Source organism: Coffea arabica, chromosome 1e (genome assembly GCF_036785885.1).
Source record: "Coffea arabica cultivar ET-39 chromosome 1e, Coffea Arabica ET-39 HiFi, whole genome shotgun sequence".
NCBI classification, from domain to species: Eukaryota; Viridiplantae; Streptophyta; class Magnoliopsida; order Gentianales; family Rubiaceae; genus Coffea; species Coffea arabica.
In genome coordinates this window covers 42,139,180-42,163,834 of record NC_092311.1, presented here as the reverse complement: position 1 = coordinate 42,163,834, position 24,655 = coordinate 42,139,180, and the positions used below count along the sequence as shown (strand labels likewise).

General features: G+C 33.5%; 1 protein-coding gene and 1 non-coding gene across 2 annotated transcripts; one reads left to right on the top strand and one right to left on the bottom strand.

Annotated features, from left to right (window-relative positions):
• Positions 1 to 682: 682 nt before the first annotated feature.
• Positions 683 to 789, bottom strand: LOC113719602 (small nucleolar RNA R71). Its single transcript, XR_003454935.1, has one exon. It is a non-coding gene; the product is annotated as a small nucleolar RNA R71 (small nucleolar RNA).
• Positions 790 to 1,426: 637 nt separating this feature from the next.
• LOC140017641 (uncharacterized) lies at positions 1,427 to 8,623 on the top strand. The gene is made up of 6 exons (XM_072071491.1): positions 1,427 to 1,609; positions 1,855 to 2,293; positions 2,495 to 2,693; positions 3,736 to 4,236; positions 4,879 to 5,287; positions 8,204 to 8,623. The coding sequence occupies exons 1-6, from the start codon at positions 1,427 to 1,429 to the stop codon at positions 8,621 to 8,623; spliced, it is 2,151 nt and encodes a 716-aa protein (XP_071927592.1).
• Positions 8,624 to 24,655: the final 16,032 nt, after the last annotated feature.

Sequence of the window (24,655 nt, the reverse complement as noted above, 5' to 3'; positions counted from 1 at the left end):
GGAGCTGCAATATTAGGGACTAATCATCTCTATTAATTTAGACATCCTTATTTTTATTAGTTGAGTTATTTATAGTTAATTTTGCATTTTTAACAATTTTTGACAATTGAAACTGCATAATTTTTCTTATTTCTGTTTGTAGTGTATGCACCGGACATCTCAGAAAGTTGCACCTTTCGATCCAGAAATTGAAAGGATACTTCGTAGACAAAGAAGACATACACCACAACAAGAGGAACAAGAGGTTTGGCAACCAATAGAAGAAATCTTAATAGAACTACCATTTGAAGAAGAGATGGCAGAAAACGAAACAAATAGGTGAGTTCTATGAGATTTTGCTCTACCGGGGACACAAGGATCTCAAACAAGCATAGCAAGACCAACGGTAAATGCTAATAATTTTGAAATTAAACCATCACTTATTCAAATGGTTCAACAATCTCAATATGGAGATAATGCTACTGAAAATCCAAATTTTCATTTGTCAACATTTCTTGAAATTTGTGATACTATAAAGCTTAATGGTATTAGTGATGATGCAATTAAGTTTTGACTGTTTTCATTTTCACTAAGGGACAAGGTCAATGTTTGGTTACAATTTCATCCTCCAAACACTTTTACTACTTGGGCTGAATTAGCTAAGGCTTTTCTTAATAAATTTTTTTCACCTAAAAAAACTGCTAAACTTAGAATGGATATAATTAGTTTCTCTCAACAGGAAGGAGAGACATTGTATGAAGTTTGGGAGCGCTATCGAAAATTACAATGAAGATGTCCTCATCATGGTCTCCCTGATTGGCTAATAGTCCAAATATTTTATAATGGTCTCACCTATTCGACAAAGACACATGTAGATGCGGCAGCAGGAGAAGCGTTGATGGGAAAGTCAGTTGACAAAACTTAACAATTGATTGAAGAAATGACTGTTAATAATTATCAATGGGCCAACGAACGAGGTAATACAAGGAGAACCGCAGGTATGCTTGAAGTAGATACCTTGAATATGTTAAATGCAAAGATGGATAATGTGGTTAAGATACTAAATAGGCAAGTTGGTTCTAGTTCTAACCAAGGAGTAGTTGTTGCGTGTTGTACTAACTGTGGAGGAGACCATAATGATTCTATGTGTTCTAGCAGCGAACAGGTTCAATATCTCAACAATTACAATCGTCCACCCCAAAACAATTCATACTCCAATACCTATAATCCAAGGTGGCGTAATCATCCAAACTTTGGATGGAAAGATCAAGGGAACTAACAAATACCAATAAATTCACCGAATTTTCAACCGAAACAATCACAATCACTTTCGGAGTCTAAACCAACTTAAAAATTGGCAATTGAGAAACTAGCAAATGTATCAAATGATAAAATTAAAAAGTTAGCTAGTGCCACTACTCAAAGGTTTGAAAGAATTGAGAGAATGATGGACCAACTCACCAATATGTATAGAAATATCGAGGTCCAATTAGGCCAAATAGCTAATGCGGTCAACAATCGGAACCAGGAAGATTTACCTAGCAAGATTAAGATAAACCCAAGAGAGCATGTAAAGGCCATAACCCTCCGTAGTGGTAAGAAAGTGGGTGAGGCACCTGTGATTGAAAGTGTGAGAGAACATGAAAGCAGAGAAAATAACAGTCGAGTGACTTAGGAGAGAATAGCAAGAAAATTAAAGATGAAGACAAGGTGGAAGAAAGCAAGCCACAGATTATAGAGACAACACCAATTTCTCCACCGGTGCCATTTTCACAAAAATTGAAATCTTCGAAAAGTGACAAAGACTTTGAGAAGTTTGTCAACATTTTCAAATAATTACATATTAATATTCCTTTTGTTGATGCTATTTTGCAGATTCCTTCGTACGTAAAGTTTCTCAAGAAGATAATGACTAAGAAAAGGAGATTAGAAGATAGCGAGACTATTGCATTAACGGAGGAATGTAGTGCCATCATACAAAATAAATTGCCACCAAAGTTGAAAGATCCAGGGAGTTTCACAGTTCCTTGCACTATTGGTAATGTAGAATTCTCTAAAGCACTATGTGACCTGGGTGCTAGTGTTTCATTGATTCCTTTAACTGTGGCTAGGCAATTGGGGTTGAAAGAATTAAAACGTACTAACATTTCTTTACAATTGACTGATAGGTCTATTAGACATCCAATGGGTATATTGGAGAATGTGTTTATTAAAGTGCATAAATTCATCATTCCTGTTGATTTTATTGTTTTAGATATGGAGGAGGATATCAATGTACCTATTATTCTTAGTAGATCATTTCTGGCCACTGCAGGTACTATAATAGATGTTAAACGTGAAAAGTTCAAATTCCAAATCGGTGAAGAGGAAGTGGAGTTTGATTTGAGTAAAGTAGAGAAATATCCCTCTTTTACCGATCATATTTATTCTGTTGACATATGTGATAAACTGATACTATAGATGAGTCAAGTTAATCTTGACGATGACCCTCTTGAACTTTGTCTTAATGGTATAGACCTGCAAGAGAAACAAGTTGAAAAAATGACTAAATATTTGCAGGTACAAGTTCTTTACAGAAGGGGCAATGCGTATGAGGAATTAGGGTTAAACAAAGGATTACCCCCACCATCGTATGAGCAAGCTTCACGGCTTGAACTGAAACCACTTCCTAAACATCTCAAATATGCATTTTTGGAGAAAATGAGACATTGTCGGTGATTGTCAATGCCGCACTTAATGAGGAACAACTTGGCAAACTCTTACGCATTTTGAGAAAGCATTTAAAGGCTATAGGATGGACAATTTTTGATATCAAAGAAATTAGTCCAATTATTTATATGCACAGAATTTTGTTGGAAAAAAACTCTAAACCGGTGGTTGAGACTCAAAGAAAGTTAAATCCAAATATGAAAGAAGTGGTAAGAGTAGAAATCCTTAAATGACTGGATGCAGGTATAATTTTTTCAATATATGATAGTGTTTGGATTTCTCCTATTCATGTAGTGCCAAAGAAGGGGGGAATAACCATAATATGTGGTAAAAATGATGAAATGATTCATTCTAGAGTTGTAGTTGGGTGGCGAGTTTGTATTGATTATAGAAAACTGAATGCAGCTACTAGAAAGGATCATTTTTCTCTTCCTTTTCTTGATCAAATGGTAGAAAAGTTGGTTGGTTATGAATTTTATTATTTTTTGGATGGTTTTTCAGGATACAATCAAATAGTCATTGCACCGGAAGATCAAGAGAAAATCACATTCACCTGTCCCTACGACACTTTTGCATTTCAAAGAATGCCTTTTGGACTATGCAATGCGCCGGCCACTTTTCAACGTTGCATGATGGCAATTTTCTCCAACTTTAATGAGAAAATCATGAAAATCTTTATAGATGACTTTTCTGTATTTGGATCTACTTATGATCAATACCTTAACAATTTAGATCTAATTTTGCAGAGATGTGAAGAAACAAATCTTGTACTCAATTGAAAAAAATGTCACTTCATGGTTTGTGAGGGTATTGTTCTAGGCCATAAAATCTCTTCAAAAGGTATTGAGGTAGATCAAACCAAAATAGAAGTAATTGAGAGAATGCCTGCACCTACCAATGTGAAGGGCATTCGAAACTTTCTTGGACACGTGGGGTTCTATCGACGGTTTATTAAGAATTTCTCCAAGATTGCTAAATCTTTATGTGAATTACTTGCAAAAGATGTTTTTTTCACTTTAATGAGGACTGTTTACTTGCTTTTAATAGGTTGAAGAAGGAACTTGTCTCCGCACCCATAATAACATTACCGGGTTGGAGCTTACCGTTCAAATTGATGTGTGATGCTAGTGATTTTGCGGTGGGAGCTGTTCTTGGGCAGAAGCATGATAAGCGACTTCATATCATTTACTATGCAAGTAAAATGCTAAATAAAACTCAAATCAATTATGCGACAATAGAGAAGGAGTTGCTAGCAGTTATATTTGCATTGGATAAGTTTAGATCTTATTTAGTGGGATCTAAAGTTATCATTTACACCGATCATGCGGCACTTAAATACCTTTTAAATAAGAAAGATGTAAAGCCTCGACTAATTCGGTGGATTTTATTATTGCAGGAATTTGATTTGGAGATCAAAGATAAAAAAGGACCCGAGAACTTAGTCGCAAATCATCTTTTTAGACTGAAAAACATGTCTCAAGAAGGCCATCTCCCCATTAAAGAAGAATTTTCAGATGAGTTCTTAATTGCTATTCAAAAGTCACCATGGTATGCCGACTTAGTTAACTTTGTAGTTAGTGGAGTGCTAGCAAATGATTTGAATGCCTACCAAAGGAAAAAATTCTTAAATGATGCTAAACACTATTTTTGGGAGAAACCGTTCTTTTACAAACACTGTGCGGATGGCATAATTAGAAAATGTGTTCTGGAAGAAGAAATATATAGTATTTTAATGCATTGTCACACCCTGGAGATGGGAGGTCATTTTAGTATAATTAAAACCGAAGCAAAGGTATGACAATCAGGATTTTACTGGCCTACTATGTACCGAGATGCTAGAGATTGGGTTAAAAGTTGTGATCAATGCCAAAAAACTGGTACTATCTCTAGAAAGAATGAAATGTCTCTATCTACATATTTGGAAGTTGAGTTATTTGATGTTTGGGACATTGATTTTATGGGACCATTTTCTAGTTCTTTTAATAACAAGTCCATTGTTTTAGCGGTTGATTATGTCTCTAAATGGGTGGAGGCCTTTACTTCACAAACTAACGATGCTAAGGTTGTGCTTAAATTCTTTAAACGGAACATATTTTGTAGGTTTGGTATTTTAAAGGCAATTATAAGCGACGAAAGTAAGCATTTTTGTAATAAATTCATTGACACTTTGTTGTTTAAATATGGATGTAGGCATAAAAAGTCACTTCCGTGCCATCCTCAAGCCAACGGACAAGCAGAGTTAGCAAATCGAGAGATAAACCTCATTTTGGAGAAAACCGTGTATAAATCATGTAAAGATTGGGCTACAAAGCTAGATGATGCACTATGGGTTTATCGAACGACATTTAAGACACCCTTAGGGATGTCGCCGTATCGTTTAGTTTATGAAAAAACTTGTCATTTACCTGTAGAGATTGAGCATAAAGCTTATTGGGCTGTTAAAGCAATTAATATGGATTTTAATTTTGCAGGTGGAAGGAGGCTACTTGAGTTAAGTGAATTGGAGGAACACCGGCTACATACTTATGAAAATGCTAAAATTTATAAAGAGAAGATAAAATATTGGCATGATAAGCATATTCTTCCTAAACAATTCCAGGTAGAGCAAAAAGTGCTTTTATTTAACTCATGCCTGAGATTGTTTCCAGGAAAACTGAAGTCAAGGTGGTCGGGACCATTTGAAGTCACTCAAGTATTCTCTTATGGAGATGTTAAAGTGGCAAATTCAAAAAAAGAAAGGTTTAAGATTAATTGACAACGATTAAAACCCTCCTTAGCGGGTGAAATCGTTCCCAAGGGACTTATGTGTCACTTGGGTAATTCTTCTTCAATTTGAGAATTCAACTCTTGAGTCGAGCCAACGACTATAAACAAAAGGGTTAATTGGGAGGTAATCTAATGATTTCTTTTGTTTTAATGTGTTTAAATTTGTGAGTTTTATTAGTTGGTGTGATTTTAATGATAAAAATTGATTTTGTAGGTTTTTCAGTTCAAAGGAGTATCTTTGAGGATCATAAAATGCTTAACCAAAGAAAAAGGGAAGTGTTATATTGGAACTTATTTTAAGTGTTTAAATGTTTTTAGTTCTAATATGAGTCATTCATTATTATGATACTCAAGTGAGTTTTGGTGATAACATGTTGGTATATGCTTATTGACTCATTTGATGTGTATTTCATGCCTAAAGGTGTCATTTTAGTGCAAAAGTGTCAAAATGATCAAAGAACCTTACCCCTCGATTTTCAATTTAGATGTGTTTGATGTATTTTGAGAGGTTGGATTTTGTGTTTATGGTATATTACACTTGCGTGGAGGGTTAGAATCGATAAAAATTTTGTCCCAGGTATAATATGGAATTGGCCGGAAAAAGGAAGAAAAATTGAAAAAATTGCAGCTTCTGCAATGCAAAAATGAACAAATCCAAGCTCGGATCCGACTGGGTTTGATGGGATCCGAGGGCTCGTCTGTTCTTCTGGCGAGAGGCCTGTTCAAAACGATCCGAACTCAGATCGGTTCGGGTTCAAAGCAGAAACGCAGCCTCGGTTCCTCATTTTCCAGTTTTTTCTCTTTCCTCTTCACCGAACCCTAGCCTCTTTCCTTCAATTTTTCATTTCATCCATTAATCTTCCAATTTTTTACTATAAAAACCTCCCTACACCTCTTGTGATCATTAGCCCCAATCTCTTTCGCATCAAAACATCATCAAAGAGGTGTTTGATCTTCAAAGAGGGGATTCGGGCCGCACTGAAAATTTTCAAATTTGGGGGCGAATTTAAACTGTTTTTCTTTCATTTTTGGCATCATTATCATCCTCTTTTACACATCTGAGGTAAGAATTTTCGATTTTCTTTGAAATTCTACATTTCCTATTTCTTAATTTTTCCTATTTTTCTATAAATTTGGGAAATGCTTATATGTTGAAATTTCTTACTATCATTGTACTACATTGTGACATCTTAGTATTGAGGAATTTGTAAATATGGAGACATCTTTTGTATAATTTTTCTCAAGTATTAGGTTAAAGCACGTTGTAATTTTTGCCTAAAATTCCTTGCTTCTTGGGATCAGTTTGATTTGTTTTTAAGAAATAGAGATTACTTGTATGCTAATTAGAGGACATCTTAGGATTATTTGCATAAATTGGTATGAATTCTTTGGGTAAAAATGTTAAATGATTGAATTTGAACATGATATTAGCATGAGCATTGACATGTTACTTTTAGGTGGTTTCCCAAGTTTGATCGTGTACCCAATACCTTTGCCAACCTATTGTAGTTTTAGTTGTTACCTTTTTCTTGTTTATTGTTTACAATGTCTAGAGATGGAGTGGTGAGAGGATTTTTCAAACCATGTGATACGATTTTGGATTGAAATGGACGTAATACATGTACACTGGAGTTTGTGAATTGGTTAAGTTCGATATGGTCTTGAATTTGTTGATTGTTGGCAGGGAGTTTCTTCCTTTTATAAGGGGAAACTCTATCGAAATTTTCCTAAATTACTTTCCAACAAGTTTGCAGTGAATTTTCAAGAACTTTATATTGTTTCTAATGTGCACTAAATTTTGCTCCTGATACAGGGACCATGGCTAGAACATGAAGAGCTATTATTCGTACTCCTTCACCTACTTCGAGTGAGGAACATACACCTTCACCGGTTGAAGAATCTCCGTCACCCAAGTCACCTCCTCGATCACACCGCAAGCGGGCATCTGCTAGCCATGAGGAGCCAACTCCAGATTATAATACCACTCGGTTCACTTCGCTCGAAAATCAATAGTGGTATGAAGACGACTTAGCCAAAGAGATCATAATTGAGAAGCATTTGGTACCTGAGGTGGACGATCATTACAAGATGTCCACGGCCTTTGGTCGACTCGGATGGGCCAATATTCTGAAGTTGCCACGGCATTACTACTCCAACTTGGTCCGAAAGTTTTATGCCAATGTGGAGGACAAGCAGAGCTACAGTGGGAATTTAATTGTCTCTTGAGTTCAAGACAAGAGAGTGGCTATCCACCGGGAGACAATCGCCCAATTTGTCAAACTCAAGGACGAGGGAGAAGATGTTAAATTGACCAAGGAATTTAAGACACGTGATCCATAGCAGGTGGGAGAAGCTGTGGCATGTCTTAAGGATCAATATCGGGAGTGAGGAAGTTCGAAGAAACTCATTGTATATGCCGATTCCTTCGAGCCTAAGTACCATCTGATTTTCTATCTCTTCGCCTTTAATGTGGTACCAAAAAAGGAGTGGAAAAAGGGAGCTCCGTAACAGTGACTTATACTTCATGGATAAGATGGTGCATGGTGTGGGTCGACAGTTAACTAGTATTCCTCTGGCTAGCATCATCATCGCTTACATGCGCACTACAGCTCGCATGAGGGCCAGTAAAACCTGCTTTGGGTTCCCTCGCCTTTTGTCCCTTATTTTTGAAAAGCTAAGGGTTCCTTTTGGAGCCAAGCGAGCCATATTCACTAAGGCAGCCGAGTAAGTCAATGCTCCATAACTTAAGTCATTGGGTATTCCTACGGATTTTGGAGCTTCCTTGGTTCGCGACGTTGGAGACGGGTCGACCTCTGCTCAACCTTCATCTCATCCTCAACCACGACCGGAAGCTCAAGAAACGGAGGTACAGCCGACTCCACCTCTTCCCATTCCACCTCCACCCCCTCCCTCTAGGTCTCGGTGGCAAGAAGTTCTCAATGCCATCTACTGTATGGAGACCAGAGTCATGGAGCGTATTGACCAACAGGAGCGTGTACTCACAGAGACTTTGGAGAGACATGATCGGCGTCTACAGGCTTTGGAGGATCATTTCCACATCCACCGCTCTCCTACACCGATTCCTGAACCAAGAGGAGACGGCGAGCATGAAGCTCTTATGAAGGGTAGAGGAGAAGATACTACGGAACTTGGAGGCCCATCCACTTAATTTGCTTTGTTTTGTTTTTATTTAGTTTTCACTTTCTTTTGATTATTTGCTGATGAATCTTATGGGACCGTCTTACCCCCCTATGGCTATGTATTTTCCACTGTTATGCAGACTAGTCAATTTTGGGATGATGTGGATGTTCGTGATGATCGTGGTTTCAAATTGCATCACCATTTATTTATAAGGGGAGTACTAGTTTCTTTTCCTTTCTTTCATAATAAGGACATTGTGAACTTTACGTGTGGGGGAGGGAATATTTTGTGTTTTGATTACTTAATGGCTTTATTGTGTCTTGAAGTGCATGATTTTAGTTGATTGTGGTTTAGAAATGTTGAAATCATGTTTGGAAATATTGCCCTGAGGATAATTTTCTTGAAATTGAGTTGTTGGCAGGGAGTTTTGTCCATTTATAAGGGGAAACTCTATCAAATTTTTTCTAAAATATTTTTCAATATTTCATTGCACTTTTTCAATTAACGGCCAAATTGTTCAACTTTAAATGCCTAATTCTTCCATTGGATAAAATGTTATATGTATCTTGAAAGGTTTAGTCCTCATTTGGCTTAGAATTGGTTATTATGCAATTAAAATTTTTACATTTTAGAAAGTATATTCGGTTAAGTAAGGAAAATTATGCTTAGAATTTTACATGTTTAATGAAATTTCTCATTTTTGCTAATTTTGATAAGTAAGTGATTAATATAGTCAAAAAGAGGCCAGATTCATCCTTTAATTATGCATATATATATGCATATCTATTTTGATTGTGATATTAAAAAAAAGAATAAGAGTTTTTTTTCTACTCCAATGATTCATGTACTGAGTAATTGGAGGTTGGCATCTAAAAATGTCGATTTTCGCGTAAAAAGGTATTGGAATTAAGAGTGTGCATAGCAATTTGAATAAGTGAAATGTTGAGTAACCGGAAATCTTCACCTAAAAGTGTCGATTTTCTCGCAAAAAGATATTTTTCTATTTAAATAAAATGAAGAGTGAATCCCTCTTAGTTGTTAAATTTTGAAAAAAAATGTTTATAGGATGAGGAAGGCCATAAATTGAATATGTGATTTGCTTACTGATGAAATTAGGTTAGGATGAGAGATTGAGTTGAATTTGTTAAAATTAAGGTATAATTATCTTTCTTTAACTTGATATTATAAGTATTTAGTGTAATCTGAGCAATGGCATAATGATTGATTTCCAAGTCTTGAGGAATTAAATTGACAAAAGTACATATATTGTTTCATCTCTTGAATCATTGAAATTGATTATATGTGAATGGCTTGAGGACAAGCAATGATTCAAGTGTGAGGGAATTTAATAAGTGAATACTTAACGTACATTTTGTACAAGTTTGGCATGAACTTTTGGTATGTTTTGAGAAGATTAAAGCCATATTTGAACTCTTTTTGGTGCTAATTGCTTAAGTGTTGTTTGAGTAATCAAAACTTGCTAAATGAGTGAATTAATGCTTTAATCTGTGATATTTTGAAGGATATTGATATGTGAAATTCATGAACGAGATAAAGAAAAAGCAAAGATCGTCTAGAGGACAAAGTACAAAAGAAACTAGGAGCAAAAATAAAGAAATAGGAAGGAATTGAAAAATCTGGAAATTGAAGAGCACGGATCCGAGCGCAGATCCGTGTGGACCAAATGTGATCCGAGCCTTTGTCTGTACTTCTGGAGTAGTGGATCCGAGACCAGATGATCCGAGCTCGGATTCATTTGAGAAAGACCTCGGATCTTACTGCATCCCTCGGATCCAGAGCTTGGATCTGCCTCTCTCCTCTGCAAGTGGCACAGCCAGTTTTCTTATTTTTCACACAACTTTTCAGCTATCTTTGGTGAGAGAATTCGGTGGCACATGCTTCTGAAACAAAAAGAAAGACAATATGATTTATTGTCAAGTCAAAACAACATTTCTTTTGACTTTCTTAACAAATCTGAGATGTTGGAATCATGAGGGGAGAAAAAAGACACTTTCTACCATCTTTTTATGCAGAAAATGAAGGGGAAGTTGGGGATCCATACGTAGCTAGTTTTCTTTTTGTAACATTTTCTCTCTAGTTAGAAGTTCTTGAAGGAGCACTTGGAGACTTCATCTTGTAATCATTTGGTGCAAGTTTTAGCAGAAATTGGAGGGCTGCACCATTAACTTGGCTAAGCTTTTCTTTATCCTTCTTGTACTTGTAACTTGTGATGTTTTCCATTAATGAAATTATGAGTTTGATTGTTGTATCATCCATGAGTAGCTAAATTTCTATATCTAGGGAGTAGATGAAACTTATGGTCAAGTGATATGAATTGAATGTGATTTACACTTGTTCTATCTTGTATTAACTTGTCTACTTATGCATGCTTGATTACTTGTTGTTATTTGATCACCAATAGCAAGTTTATAGTTGTATTACTTATTGAGAAATGGTAAAAACAATGGAATTTTACCATGGAATAACATGAGTAGAGCTTGGGTTGTAAGTTCATGAGAATAGAAATACAATCAAGTGGATGAAATCTGCATTTCATGCATAAACAAGAACAGAGTTAGTTATTTATCAAGAGATTAGAAAAAACTAAACTGTTCTAGACCATTATTATCATGAGAATGAGATTTTGATATTTTTGGAAATGAATCCCTAGTTAAACAAGAGTAGTAACAAGTGTTAAATTCATTCATTTGGATCTTTTGTACCATAAGTGGAATCTACATCTCTAGATTCAAGTCTTTAGAATTTTCTCCATTTGTAATTTGCATTGATCTAATCAGATTTTAGGAAGTAGCATTTATAATATTTCTACTCCAATTTATTTTTAGTCTAAATAATAGAGTAAACAATGACCTAGTACTTGTTTAAATTTGCTCCTCCTGGGATCGACCCGATACATGCCCTAAACTACTAATTTGACTTGTATACTTGCAATCAAACGGGTGTAAATCGGATTTTAACTTATACGTATATAAAAGACCCGTCAGTCAACCATGACAAATATTTAAAGATTGCCTTAGTATAAGTATCGACATTCTATGCTTCCAACAACAAATTAAAAGACCGGATGGTTTCTTTTAGGCATATTGTTGATACTTAGGTCTAGACTGGAGCCTGGATGGGAATTATTTGTCTAAAAGTAATTTTTTTACATCACAAACATATTTTTTTTTATTTTTCTGATTACCTTTTTGTCTCACATGTATCACATTACAAAAAGTTTGTTGCATTATATATTAAATAATATTTCAAATAATCTACTATCCAAACACACTCATTGTTTCTTAATTTGTATATAGAAATAATTTCGTCAACGTAACCTTTTTTGATGGACGAGTGAAGTTGAAAGTCACTTCCGGATTTAGTTGTTGATGAAATAGCATACTGTAACTCTGTTACGATTATTTATAAGGCCAATAACTAATGCAAGGGTTAATATCAATGAACCCCCTCAAAAATACATTTTCCTTGCATTGCTTTTCCGAATGTTTAATTGAACTAAACCACCACTCCCTGTGCAATTATAATTTTTCCATGCAAGTACATTTGGGTCTGACGGGTCAAGTTTGAGGAGAATTTGCCATTTGCAAGAAACACAGCTTATAAAATATTCCCATGCTAGATTGTTTTAGAATATTTCGTGTCAACAGTAAGTATCTAAAAAGTTTCGTAGTTAAGAATTTGGGGGATAATTTGTTCAATTTACAAAATCATATGCTCTGTACATGATTGATTCAGTCAGATACTGAGCTTTTCCATTCAATCATACATGATTGGGAAAATAAATTGTAACAGCCTAGGGGCGAATTGGTTCACTTGAATATTTAGGTAGGCGATGTTAGGAAAAGGGAATTTTTGAAAGGGGGGAGGTTATTTGGCATTAATCCTTAATGCTACTAGCAAAACTAATGAACCGACAAGTATGTATATTTGGGGGCAAGGGAGGAGGAGGGATTGGTTGGGTTGGGTGATACAGGAAGAGAGAGTATTAGTGAGAGATCTCGAGTTCAAAAATTTTCACCTACATTTAACAAAAAAGAATTAATCTTATATATACTAATAGTGTATGTACTATTTGAAATCCAAATATTGTATATGTGTCAAGCATCTAATTATGTATGATAACTAATTTGAATTTAAAATCTAAACTGATAATATATACATTATCATTGCGGCATGTATAACAGTTAATCTGAATTTGAAATCTAAATATTATATATGTGTTATGTATCTAACTATGATACTATAAACACTATCAGTGTATATGAGTTAATATCATCACTAGACGCATGACAACTATTTTGAATTTAAAATTCAAATATTATATATATATCATACATATAATCATATCTAATCATGATAATGTATATGCTGCTAGTGTATATGAGATTAATTCAAAAATTTTTTGTATATGTAGTGATCTCTTGTAAGTCACGTTTAACTGATCGCGTGAAAGATAATTTGATTGTGGAATGATGGAACAATAAAATATGTTACATGTGTACATCTATCTGGGCAAGTCAAGATCATACTTTGTTTTGTTTTAAAATAAAAGAATGGGCGTTCAATATTGGAGATAATTGATCCGTAATTGATAAAATCACGAAATCAATCAATATGACAAGTTGATGAGACAACGACGTGGTATTTTAAGTAAGCCCAAATACCGTCTAAATCTGTAAGATGGGGATAGGGATAACTATGCGCTGGAAGCATGTCAGGATAAATAGTATCAACAGAGTGATTTTTTTTTTTTTTCTTCCCAGTGGGTATCTGGGCCCAGGACTGGTTACCGTACGGCCCAACTAGCATCAACAGAGTGATTGACGTAACCATTAATTGGTTTTCCTGGTCTAGAAAATTTTCGGCAAATAAACTTTTTTTTCATTTATTGTTTTTGACATGTTCGCTTTGGAATGCAATTAGACAGATCTCAACAAATTTTTTTTTTATAAATTAATAACTTTTATTAAATAATAATTTTTTCTGTCCGGACTTGAACTAATGAACTAATGAACTAAAGTAATAATTTTCATAAAATAATAAAATAATATATTTTTAAAAACCATATATAACTATGTGGTCCCATCATATCATGAATTAATAATTTATTAAAATTACATATCATATTTTCCTAAAACATGATTATGGGCCTGTTTGAAACCTGAGTTTTTTGGGAGTTTGTCTAAAACTTTACTGTAGTGCACTGTAAAAGTTTTTAAAAAAAATTTTGTAGAAGTTTTTATAAGGTGAAAAATTTTGTTGTAGAAGTTTTTGTAAGGTGAAAAATTTTGTAGAAGTTTTTGTAAGATGAAAAACTTTTTTTCCCTTTTCTTTTTTTCTTTCTCTTTCTTTTTCTTTTTCTTTCTTTCCTTTTTCTTTTCTTTCCTCTCTTCTTCTTCTTCTTCTTCCTTACCTCTTCCCCTTCCCCGTTACCTCTCAGCAGCAACTCTCTTTCCCCCTTCCCCCACCACCCCTCAGCCCTCCCTTTCCCCCGCCCCCTCCCACTGCCCTTCCCCGTCACCTCTCTGCCCTCCCTTTCCCCTTCTCCTCCCTTCCGCCCTTCCTCTGCAGCCCAGCCGCACCAGACGCTCTGGCAGCCCAGGCTCAGCCTTTCCTTTGCTCCACAGCGCACCAGACGCAGCCCAAGCTCGCGACCCAGATTATTTGCACGCGCGGAGTGGGGGACGAAATGGCGGTGGTGGTCGGCACCGACGGTGGTGGTGGGTTGGGATGGGGGAGGAAGAAGGAAAAAAGGGAAGGGAATTTTTTATGGTGTGTTTTGGGTATGTTGAAGTGTGTAGGTAAAAAATTTTGAAAAGTTTTTTGGGATTCCTATAGCAAAAGTTGTTAAAAAACTAGTAGGTAAAAAACTTGCCCAAAAAACTGGCTTCCAAACAGGCCCAATATTATTGTTTGTTTTTTTCTTAAAGTTTAAATCTATCCAAATCTAATCCCAAATTTTTCTTATTGCATCTAAAAGTTATGGATTTGAGTTCTCATTTGCAATTAGAAATTTTGAAGAGTTATTGATGCTTTTCAGCGCTTCCTTTTGCTGAACGGGCTCTACAGCTACTATATCACCCTCACGGGCCTCACCTTCATCATTGGCACGATTTTTAGTGATTCTAGCAATAATTTCTTCTAAACTTGAGACCTTTGAACTTATCTCATTTTTATCCAGATGATCCAATTGGTAATTGCATCCATTTTATTATGGTAGCCCAAATAGTTGATTATCGTCTTAAGTTCATCAATATCTTCCTCATCTAAAGGATCATTTAAGTTCTCTGAGACTATTTCTTCCACAAAAGTTTACTTGATTAAATTATTAATTATTAATTCATTGATTAATTAATTCCTCTTTAAAATAATAGAATTTGTATAGGTTCCAAAGTGAGCAAATTATCCCAATAGCCATAAAACTTTTCGAATAGTCAAGTTTTGGCAATTCAACTATTAATAGTATGTTTTTACCCACTAAACTATTAATAGTATAAATTTTGGATCATTCCGTTTAATTTTGCCGTTAACTCTACCAGATCTAACCATTAATACTCTATCTGATAAATCATGCAAATCCTTAGATCTAACAAAATTAACAATGGAATTAGACAGAATGACCTAAAATTTGCACTTTTGATAGTTTTATGGGTAAAAACATACAATAAAAATTAAGTGGCCAAATCTTGACTATTGAAAAAATTTAGTGACTACATGGATAATTTGCTCTTCCAAAGTTATTAATTTATAGAAGTTTTACTATATAGGGAGAATAATACTAGCCTAAAAATAGAAGGACAATTCTTCCCATTTAGTCATTTTTGTACATTATTGTGACTTATGGGCACATGTTAAGCAATAAGTGGTATGATATATTTTTTTTAACATCTAATTGTGTTACATAATAAAGTTTCTATATGGAATTTGGGGTGAAAAATGAAAATAAAATAATGATACAGCTACTCAGTATAACTCGAGTATTATCTGACCATAAACGTATCATTTTCTTTACGATCGTGGGAGTAATTTGAGCTCCCTTGCCAGGTAAGATAAAAATAAAGGGTCAAAAACAATGGGTTTCTATTCAAAATAACTATATTTTTGTTCTCATTAAATGCTAAAACGAAGGTAGGGTGACATATATAGTGTAGGTTTTTAGATTTTGCACTTTTGATAGTTTTATGGGTAAAAACATACAATAAAAATTAAGTGGCCAAATCTTGACTATTGAAAAAATTTAGTGACTACATGGATAATTTGCTCTTCCAAAGTTATTAATTTATAGAAGTTTTACTATATAGGGAGAATAATACTAGCCTAAAAATAGAAGAGGACTTTGTGGCTTAAATTGGTAGAATTAGGAATTAGAGGTTAATTTGTGGCTTAATTTTCTTTCATGATTTGGTAGAAATAGGGAATTTTGGTATCAAATGTGGCTTACTTTGTCTGATGCAATTCTATTTTCTGTGAGTTCGTTTCACGTTGATTATCATCCCTAAATCCTAACAAACTAATTATGTCAAGTAGTTTTCTAAAAACCTACACTATATATGTCACCCTACCTTCGTTTTAGCATTTAATGAGAACAAAAATATAGTTATTTTGAATAGAAACCCATTGTTTTTGACCCTTTATTTTTATCTTACCTGGCAAGGGAGCTCAAATTACTCCCACGATCGTAAAGAAAATGATGCGTTTATGGTCAGATAATACTCGAGTTATACTGAGTAGCTGTATCATTATTTTATTTTCATATCCCCAAATTCCATATAGAAACTTTATTATGTAACACAATTAGATGTTAAAAAATATATATCATACCATTTATTGCTTAACATGTGCCCATAAGTCACAATAATGTACAAAAATGACTAAATGGGAAGAATTGTCCTTTTCATGGCAGCTTGTACATCTATACACAAAAAATTAATATTCTGTCCCTTCTTGAATTACATAAATAATCTTGCAGAATCAAATGGAAAATTAAAGGCTAACTACAGACAATTTGCGTAGTACACGTAAGAATTAAAAAGTTAATAATTAGACTCTTGTATTATTTAAGTACTAACAATCGTCTTGCTTGCTATTAATCGCACTACTACTTAATTAGCATTTGGCATGTTATGTACTAAGAATATTGTGTGTGGTGCAGGTTCGTGTTTTAGTTCGTACTTAGGCAATTAATTATACGAACTTTCCAAGAAGTTGCATATTTTGTCTAATACATTTCTTGGTCGGCAATAGGTAATAAAATCTTTAGTATACAATGTTGGACTGTTGAATCGATCATTGGCATAGTGTTATTGAAATATTCGATACAGTACAATGAAGTTGGAACAAGTCATACATAGATTCCACTTTTATCATTTTCCAAGCCACTGCCAAGTTTTGGCAAGGTTGAGACCAGTGCTTAAAAAGGCAATCCCACCAAGTCGAATTTCTTAAACTTTCATCTTCACTGCAAATTTTCTAATTGCAGTCAGGAAAGTTGCCAAAATTTGAGGATTGAATAATTCATGTTGTAGACATGACTTTAAATTCTTGGTACCGTATTTAGGAAAACAAGTTTAAGTGAGAGTGTGTCAACAAGTGATTTGGTAGTAGTTAAGGAATCATTGAAAGTTGTTTACTGTGGGAAGACTAATTTCCCTGACAAATCTTGTGTAGTAATGTGTCAGTTGTTTTGAATGATGCTTTGGTTGCTAATGGCCACCCTCAGCATATTGATTTAGAGTAGAAGTGTAAAAATGGATGATTCAGCTGGATTTAGATGAGTCATAATTGAGTAATGGATATAACTAGGTTAACTGCTTTATATCTATTTAATAAATGGGTATAGATATGCCTAATTACCCATTTATCAGTCACTTAAAATTCTAATTTTTTTTATTTTTTCAAATGTTATTTGATAAAAAATAACGATATTTTATTGTTATTAGATTGGTAAGAAATTCAAATTTATTTGCTTAACACCTACTAAATGTTAAGTTTAAATGTATAATTATTCTTAAACAGGTATAAATAGGTGAGTCAAATCAATCTACTATCTACTAATTAGATGGGTTTAATTAGATATCCATTTAGACCTATTCAAAATTAATGGACGAGTTGTTAGTGGACGGGTTTGGGTGGGTTAACATAATTGAATTGTAATTAACAATTCTAATTTGGAGCAATTGGAGCATGAATCACAAGTGGAGAAGCTTCCAATGGATTTCCACAAAATTCATCTACAATTACTTGCATTTGGATAAATCAGTAGAAAATCAAGTGCTGATTCATTTGGAGAAAGAACTTCATGTTTAAAAATAGAACACGAAGAAAACAGGAAAAAGACGCTTCACCTGCATTGGCCGAATTTTATGTTTTCGAAGAGATTGGGCGGGACAGATTGCATAATAAAATCACTTACATTTAGCTACAACTGAACAAACCAACCAACAATGACAACAAAGAAGAAGAAAATCATTCACAAAGCGACAGAAATTAAGACATTGATGATGATCAGTTCATTCAAGTGATTTGAAAAAAGGTCAAGAAACGAAAGGAATATTCAAAATTTGGCAAAACAATGCAAATATGATAAGACTTGAAGTCAAGAATTCAAACACTTTCATGATATCACAAATATGAAGCATGTTGAACTCATTTAAAAGTTGGTCAAATTTTCAGTCTGTAAAATTAATTAAGAGGTTCATCTTCTTTATCATGTACTGTTTGAAAAATTTTCACTAATAAATAGATCGGAGTATGTGCCCAACTTCCCACCATTTCCAGGTGATTTTTTATTAAAAAATGGTGCCGCAATTAGATGCTATCTAGGAAGTTTTTGGGGATTAGCTTGCTATTTAGAGGTTTTTATACCATCCAGCAAGTATAATGGTTTTAGTTATTCTCTTTGTTTCTAATAGGATTAGTGCTCAGATTTATCTCTGATCAAAGACTTTCTATTTACCTGTGGCTAAAATTGTTAGTCTTAACTTTCCAATCTAAAAATCTAACTGCATTTTAAGACAGCCAACCATTATACTGCCGTATGGCACGATTAGGTAGCTCTAAACTATGCATAATACTAAAATAAACACGTTCTTCATCAATTTTGGATTGTTTTTGGGGCCCGTTTCTGATGCATTATTGAACCTTAGATATGTCAATTATGAAAGTTGGTCGAGATAAGGACCCTTTTTTTGTGTTTTTCTTTTCCAACTAGCACCACCTTTAGGAAAAAGTAGTGGGAATATTTCATGAATAGTTTCTTAAAAAATGGAGAAGTGACTAGAGAATTTCTTGATCCAGAAAAAGGAGGCAGCTGTGTAAATCTGATTAGACAAGCAAACACAGGACATGATATGCTTTGCTTTACCATTATAGCTTACAACACAAATACAGGAATCATGTGCAAAAAAAAAAAAAGAATAGCTATTAAAAAATATGCATTGTTTTTTTTTTTTTTCCTAAATTGGCTTTATTGTTTAGGGTTTGTTGAGTATTCAAACTGGCTTTGATCTACCCAAAATGGGATAATTTTTAAAAAAAAGATACTAGAGCACTTTTTTTATGTAATATATATGAAATAAAAAGGTGATTAAAAAATGTGTTAATAATGCAATCAACTCAGTATGTGTAAATAAGGTGTAAATAAGATGTAATCCAAACACAAATGTCTACGTTGCATCCTAGACACACGGGCAAAATAATGAGCTTATCATTCTCAAGGGTTTTCTAGAATTAACTTCGGAAAATGATGGTGGTAGGCCACTTGGTCTATCCATACCTCTGATATTGACCTTTTCCATTCAATCATACTTGACTGGGAAATTAAATTGTTAAAACTCAGAGGGCCAATTGGCTCAAATGAATATTTAGGTGGGCAAGGTTAGGAAAAGGCCAATTTTGAAGGGTTTTTATTTTTGTTTTTGTTTTCGGTGTGGGGAAGGGGGACTAGGTTATTGGAATTAACCCTTAATGGTACATACAAGTCAACATTTAATTGATTGCGTCAAAGATGATTTGATTGTGGATTGATGGAACCATAAAATAGGGTTAATTACATTTACCTCCCATGAGGTTAGACCAAACTACAAAATAAACCTTGAGGTTTGAGTAAATTACAAAATAATCAATTGATCTTGCAAAACCATAACAAAAGGGTCCCTGCCGTTAGTAAGATGACGTTGACCGCTAAATTCTAACATATTTATGCAATGAAAGTTCAAAAATACCCATCAATCCTTCCATTTCCCCAGCTATCAATCTACACCCGCCTTGCTGCAAAATACATGTGGCCACCATACTTTGGGCATCAAATTCTTCTTCTTTATAGTCAATCCAACTTTCTAGAATTCCTGTTGATTCTTCCACCTGTCTTTGGATTTGTCTGCAACAAGGTTTTAACTTGAAAATTTCAAGATAGGAACAAAATAATATTCAAATAAAGCCTACTGTGACTCCATAACCACATCTTGGAAACCTTTTCATTTCATCAAATGCAATGAAAATACTTCAACCAATATCAAATAAGTATTTTCAATGTGTCAGATGTTACTATTTTAATACCCAACAAAAGATCTTCAATATGAAATTGTCCCACTCATCTTTAGCTGAATCCCTAGTGTTTTAGATCTTTTCTCTACAATTTCATGAGTTGCAATTTCAGCTGGATGTATGTTGTGGACATTTGTTTACTTGTTTGGATGATTTCATTTTTTTACATTTGGTTTTCTTTTATTGATAGACCTTTCATATGGATTTAGAATTTTTTTTCTTTCTTTAAAGTTTCGTGGATTTTACATATTTGTCGTTTTCATATTCGTGAAAAAAATTTTGTATATCAATTTTAAATCGAATTTCAATTTGACTCTTTCGAGTAAAGGAGTATTTTTGTCATTTCATGACCTCCATGGATGGAGTTTAGATGGTGGTACTAGCAAAGGAGGTCAATGTCATTTAGCTAAACCTCGAGGTAAATTTGGTAGTTTGGCCTAACCTCATGGATTAATTAAATGTAATTAACCCTATAAAATATTATTTCCCTTTCTGCCAAGGAGAAATGATATTAGCACGTCTCAGAAAAAACTTCAAACACTTTCTCCCTTTATTTACATTAGATGAAATTTAAGAAGCATCTAAAATTTTTTTAGAAGTGTTAACATTATTTTATCCTGCCAAGCCCAACTATTCAACCAATTCCAGAACCCTCCATCCACAACTCCTTAATCAAGCAGGCTATATCTAAATTACTGTGTTGTTTGACTGGGCCATTAGCATTGGGTTCATCATTCTTTTCATAACTTAAAAGAATGCAACCCTGGATTGTTTCAAATCAGTTTTTTGGGCCATTGCCGATTTTGGGCTAATCCCTCTTCACAAGGACGAGGTAGCACTGGATCCTGTACACGTCTGGGGGCCTATCATTCTTCAATGGCACATGCAGGAGAGTAATAGAGCTTTATATATGGGTGAGAAAGGGCTTTTCTAAGGCGGGAGAGGTTCTATAAGGGTTAATTGTGGATTCCAGTTGTATTTTTTTAATGAAAATTTGCTCTTTATAATAAAAAATAGATTTTCTCTCTGTAAACATATGTTTGGTAATTGAGTTGAATTGCCATAAATAAATCTCGTGTGACTTATGTTTTCATGTTTTGGCTAAATTTTTATTAAATTATTAAATTTTTAATTTTTTAATAGGTGTTTATTTTGCGCTTGAATCCCAACAAAATCACCCGTTTTCCTGAGGACCCTGATAGATTCAAGCACATTGTTGCTCATTGTAATATTAATTATCAGCAGCTTTTCCACTATTTGTTTGATCAAAAGTCATCGATATGCCATTATATAGTCACAATTTTCCCGTGTAAGTCTTACTTCTTTTTCTTTGTTATGTTGGCGGCGGCGCGGGGACAAAATGGTGATTAAATATTTAAAATGGATTGTTCATACACTTAAAATTGAAATTTTGACTAAGTAGGCTGGGAATTTTGTTAAGCTATCGCTAATTAAAAAGCAAATATGTCTTCATGTTAAGTATTAAATGTTTCAATATTTTTTTTGATAGTACATAGCATTCATTGACATAAAAAGAAATGCCAATATTATTAGAGTAAATTTTTTATATACCATCAATGTAATTTTTTTTTCATACTAGTAGGTTTAGATCATAACATATAACACGAATGTAAAATTAAAATTGAAATCATGCATATGTGACATACTTTTATTACTGCTAGTACAAAAAAAATCTATAAGTAGGAGACTTTTAGGACATGCATATATTAGTATTAACAAGTTCAAGCACATGTTTTTTTGTTAAATTGTATTATGATCCATAGCTTTTCACTATTGGCTTAGCCTAGCTCCACTAGATATTACAAAATCGTGCAAAAAAATTGCACTCTCATAGAGAAAAACTTTTTGAAACTTAAAAACCTTATTTCACAACAATATTATAGGCAGATGATATCTGCGCTCCTAGAAAAACTTAAGGTGCTTCAGTTGAATTTTTATTTTTTTTTTACTTTTTATAACAAAATTTCCCTTTACCCTTTGCTTATTTCACTCTGACTTCGCTGCTTCAAGATAAACAATTGCTTCATAGGAGAAAAGCATGTTGTGGAGCCCCTTCGACTTTTTGAGGAACACCAATACCATCTCCCACAATATATACAAAAATTTCATTGCTCTTGATACAAAATTTGAGTAGTAAGATTTTTACGAAAAAATGGCAGTAAGCCCCTCAATGTTGATGATGGGTATAAAAGTCCAAGTATTGTCATTTTAGAGCTGTTGATGATGGGCCTTCATATTGTTGAAGAATTGTTAACTTCGTAATTTGCACTAGAAGGAAGGGTCTGTCATGAATGGGAGTATTATTATTGCAATCTATAGATGGGATTAGGGCATGGATTTGAGGGGTTAGACAAAAGTGTCCCAAATCCTCGATTTTGAATTTAGATTGAGTTTCAAGATTGGTAAGTGACTATTTTGTGCTATATTTGGATGACATTTTATATTACTTTTAGTCATTTTTGCAATAGTATAAGAAGAAAATAGTCCATTTTGACTAGAATTAATTCTAAATGCTGCTTAGTATGGCGTGAGGTTGATTTTGAATTTAGATTGAGCTTCAAGATGTATGGCGTGAGGCTCATTTTTTTTTAAAGCCATCTAAAATGACATTTCTTGATTTATTTTGAGCAATACTTTCAAATTTCAGGTGCAGATAATTTTTTTTCAATTCGTTTTGTCTTTAAAATCTTTTGTAATTTCTACAACTAGATTCATTTGAAGTTGCTTTCATGGCATTGTTCCATTTGCTTTGAAAGATTTTCCACAGGCACATGTATGTGTATGTGTGTGTATGTACATATGTACATATGTATATATGTGTGTATAGATGTCAAGGTTTTAACTTCTGGAATATAAATTGCCACTCTTTCTTTTAGCACACTATTAATGTAATCTATAAGTTGTATATTATTGATTATAATAAAATGAATTTTAAAAATAATTCTTATTACATGATGTATACGTTCTTGGTAAATCAATAGCATGATTATTTCTCAAAACAACAATCACAAATAATATTATACATTAGTAATGTCACGTGCGACACACGTGCTCTCAAAACTAGTATACTTTAGAAGAGTATAGTTGCTTGTTACTAGTAAATGTTTTAATAAATTCACATGGAATTAGGAAAGGAAAACAATAAAAAAAACATAAAAAATCATTTGATTTGTTGATTTTCAAGCCTAGTGCTTTTAGCAATTCAAATTTTAGTAACTCAAATTTCTTACATATACATTTTAAGTTTTATCCATATCAAACTAAGCTTGAAATTCTTAGTATTGCTAATCCATGCTCATATTTGATTGCATTACTTCACAATTCTTTCTTTCTTTTTTATTTTCATTAGTTGACATATCAGACACCTCGATTTGTCATTCGTTAAATATGCGTTGATCTTTCCTTTCTCGAATTGTTCCTTACTGCTCGACTGGTACTAAAGGCTTGATAACAACACGTGTTACTAATTGACTGTATATGGATAAAAAAAATTGTCTTATTTTGTTTGGACTAATTTACCTTTTTAATACATCTGCTCCTTTTTTAAACTTTATTAATCCTCTGATTTGTCTTTTGATTGCTTCTTCATTTGACTTTTCAAGACATGTAGTTTCTGATTCTTATATATTTGAGAAAAATCTCGACACCTTTAGTTTTTGTGCCTTTTTTGTAGTATCCATTTCATCCCACAAGTTTCTCTTACCCCTTTGACAACAATTTAACTTTTTTTTTATCATGTATCACAATAATATACTCTAAACAGAAAATACAAAAAAAAAAAGGAACAGATAAATATGATTGGTTTTAACATATCAACTACCAAAATTAGTAGGATGAATAACAGATAAATATTAATCTATTTAATTAAGAAAAGAATGATGATTGACAAATTATAGGGAAACATAAGGTCAAAAAGAATAAAGATAATAGGAGAGGCTATGAGTTTATGGTAATGCAAAAGATGGCCACAGAATTAAGATAAAACAGAATTTGTGATTCGAAATATTAATAAAACACACTCAACATGCATTATCTACATTTAGGAAAAGAATTGAAGAAACTCCATAATTATAGGATTAAATCGTCTCAAAATTATTTGGTTAGTCTATTCTAGAAAAGGAGAGGGAAAAAAATTATTTTGACAAAAAGTAAAGTCGAAATCTTAATATGAAAGGAAAAAAAGAGAATGCGTCAACATTAGTGCTGACTTAGAAGGCTTGAACTTGACCGCTAAGAGAACTTTAAACAAGACGATTTTCAATTAGTGTTCAGTTTTTTTTTTTTTTTTTTTTTGGGTTGAAAGCACGTTTATTGCACCACTTAGAAATGTTCACTAACTTCCGTTTAATTTTAAAAAAAAATCATTATTTAAATAAGAAACTATTTAAACACCTAATAATTTTCCCAAATGAAACAAGCATAAACATAGTATTAATACTTTAAAACTTGGTTCGACAGATTTTTTGCACATTTT